The sequence below is a fragment of the Ceratina calcarata genome, unplaced genomic scaffold (genome assembly GCF_001652005.2).
Source record: "Ceratina calcarata isolate Rehan_Ccalc_2016 unplaced genomic scaffold, ASM165200v1 scaffold226.2, whole genome shotgun sequence".
Lineage (NCBI taxonomy): Eukaryota > Metazoa > Arthropoda > Insecta > Hymenoptera > Apidae > Ceratina > Ceratina calcarata.
The window spans coordinates 185,059-185,943 of record NW_017144423.1 but is presented as its reverse complement, the minus strand read 5'-3'; the positions used below and the strand labels follow the sequence as shown (position 1 = coordinate 185,943).

At 39.3% G+C, this 885-nt stretch overlaps 2 protein-coding genes across 3 annotated transcripts in view; both read left to right on the top strand.

The window, feature by feature from the left end:
* The window catches only part of LOC113464015 (long-chain-fatty-acid--CoA ligase 3-like), a 13,091-nt gene extending 12,325 nt beyond the window's left edge, over positions 1 to 766 (top strand). For both annotated transcript variants that reach the window (XM_026811570.1, XM_026811569.1), the window contains exon 2: positions 394 to 766. In XM_026811570.1, coding sequence (XP_026667371.1) covers positions 398 to 745 — 348 coding nt within the window. In that variant the 5' untranslated portion in view covers positions 394 to 397 and the 3' untranslated portion in view covers positions 746 to 766. The remainder of the gene's footprint in view (positions 1 to 393) is intronic.
* Positions 1 to 885, top strand: part of LOC108622543 (long-chain-fatty-acid--CoA ligase 3) — an 8,585-nt gene that overhangs the window by 3,005 nt on the left and 4,695 nt on the right. The gene's annotated exons all lie outside the window — the stretch shown is intronic.

Genomic DNA, 885 nt, shown 5'->3' with positions numbered 1-885 from the left:
AAATTGTTGTTCAGAATCACCACTTTTCGACTCTAACACTTTTTCTAGGACACCCTGTAGAATTATCGATCTTCTCGTTAAAGTTTATAATTATAAAAAGACGTAACGTCTAAACTTTAGATAAAAGTTTGTTATCAATTGATTTAGTATCTGCATGAACTTTTAACCCTACGATTACGTTTCACAGCTTAAAGTTGCTTCGTTTATCTCTGCTTCTTTATCTGTTCTAAATATACCTACACGTTGCACCTGAATGATAAGGCCACGAATAAAAATTGACTGAAAGCATTACTTTTTTTCTAGTATGTCTCTGTGACCCTTACGAAGTCACGGACCAGGACGAGACAGTCTTAACCAACGAGAATTTGTTTAAAATACATTTTTCGTTCTTAGGGAAATGGAAAATTTCTGGCTGACGAGCGCCATCAAGGCACTTTCGTACGTCTACGATCTGCTGACGTTTCCGGTGTACCTGGTGCTCCAACGGCCGTGGGAAAAGCGTAAACTTTCGCGCAGGATCAAGGCTCGTCCGGTCGCCAAGGATGAAAACAAGATCACGTATAGGAGCGTCGACCCACCGAAACCTATGCACGTCACTCTCGAGCGTGAGAACATCGACACGCTTGAGAAGATGCTGACCTGGGTCGCCAAAGTGCATAACGAAAAAATATGCTTGGGGACTAGAGATATACTTGCCGAGGAAGACGAAGTTCAACCGAACGGTAGAATATTTAAAAAGGTATAAGAAAATTCGATTCTGAACGTCTCGATCTGACAAGATAAGCCTTCGAATTTAAGAATTTTATTAGATCAAGAATCAAAAACTGATCGTAAATTTGTGTTTAATTAACACTAGAAAGACTGAAACTTAGTATATACCTATAT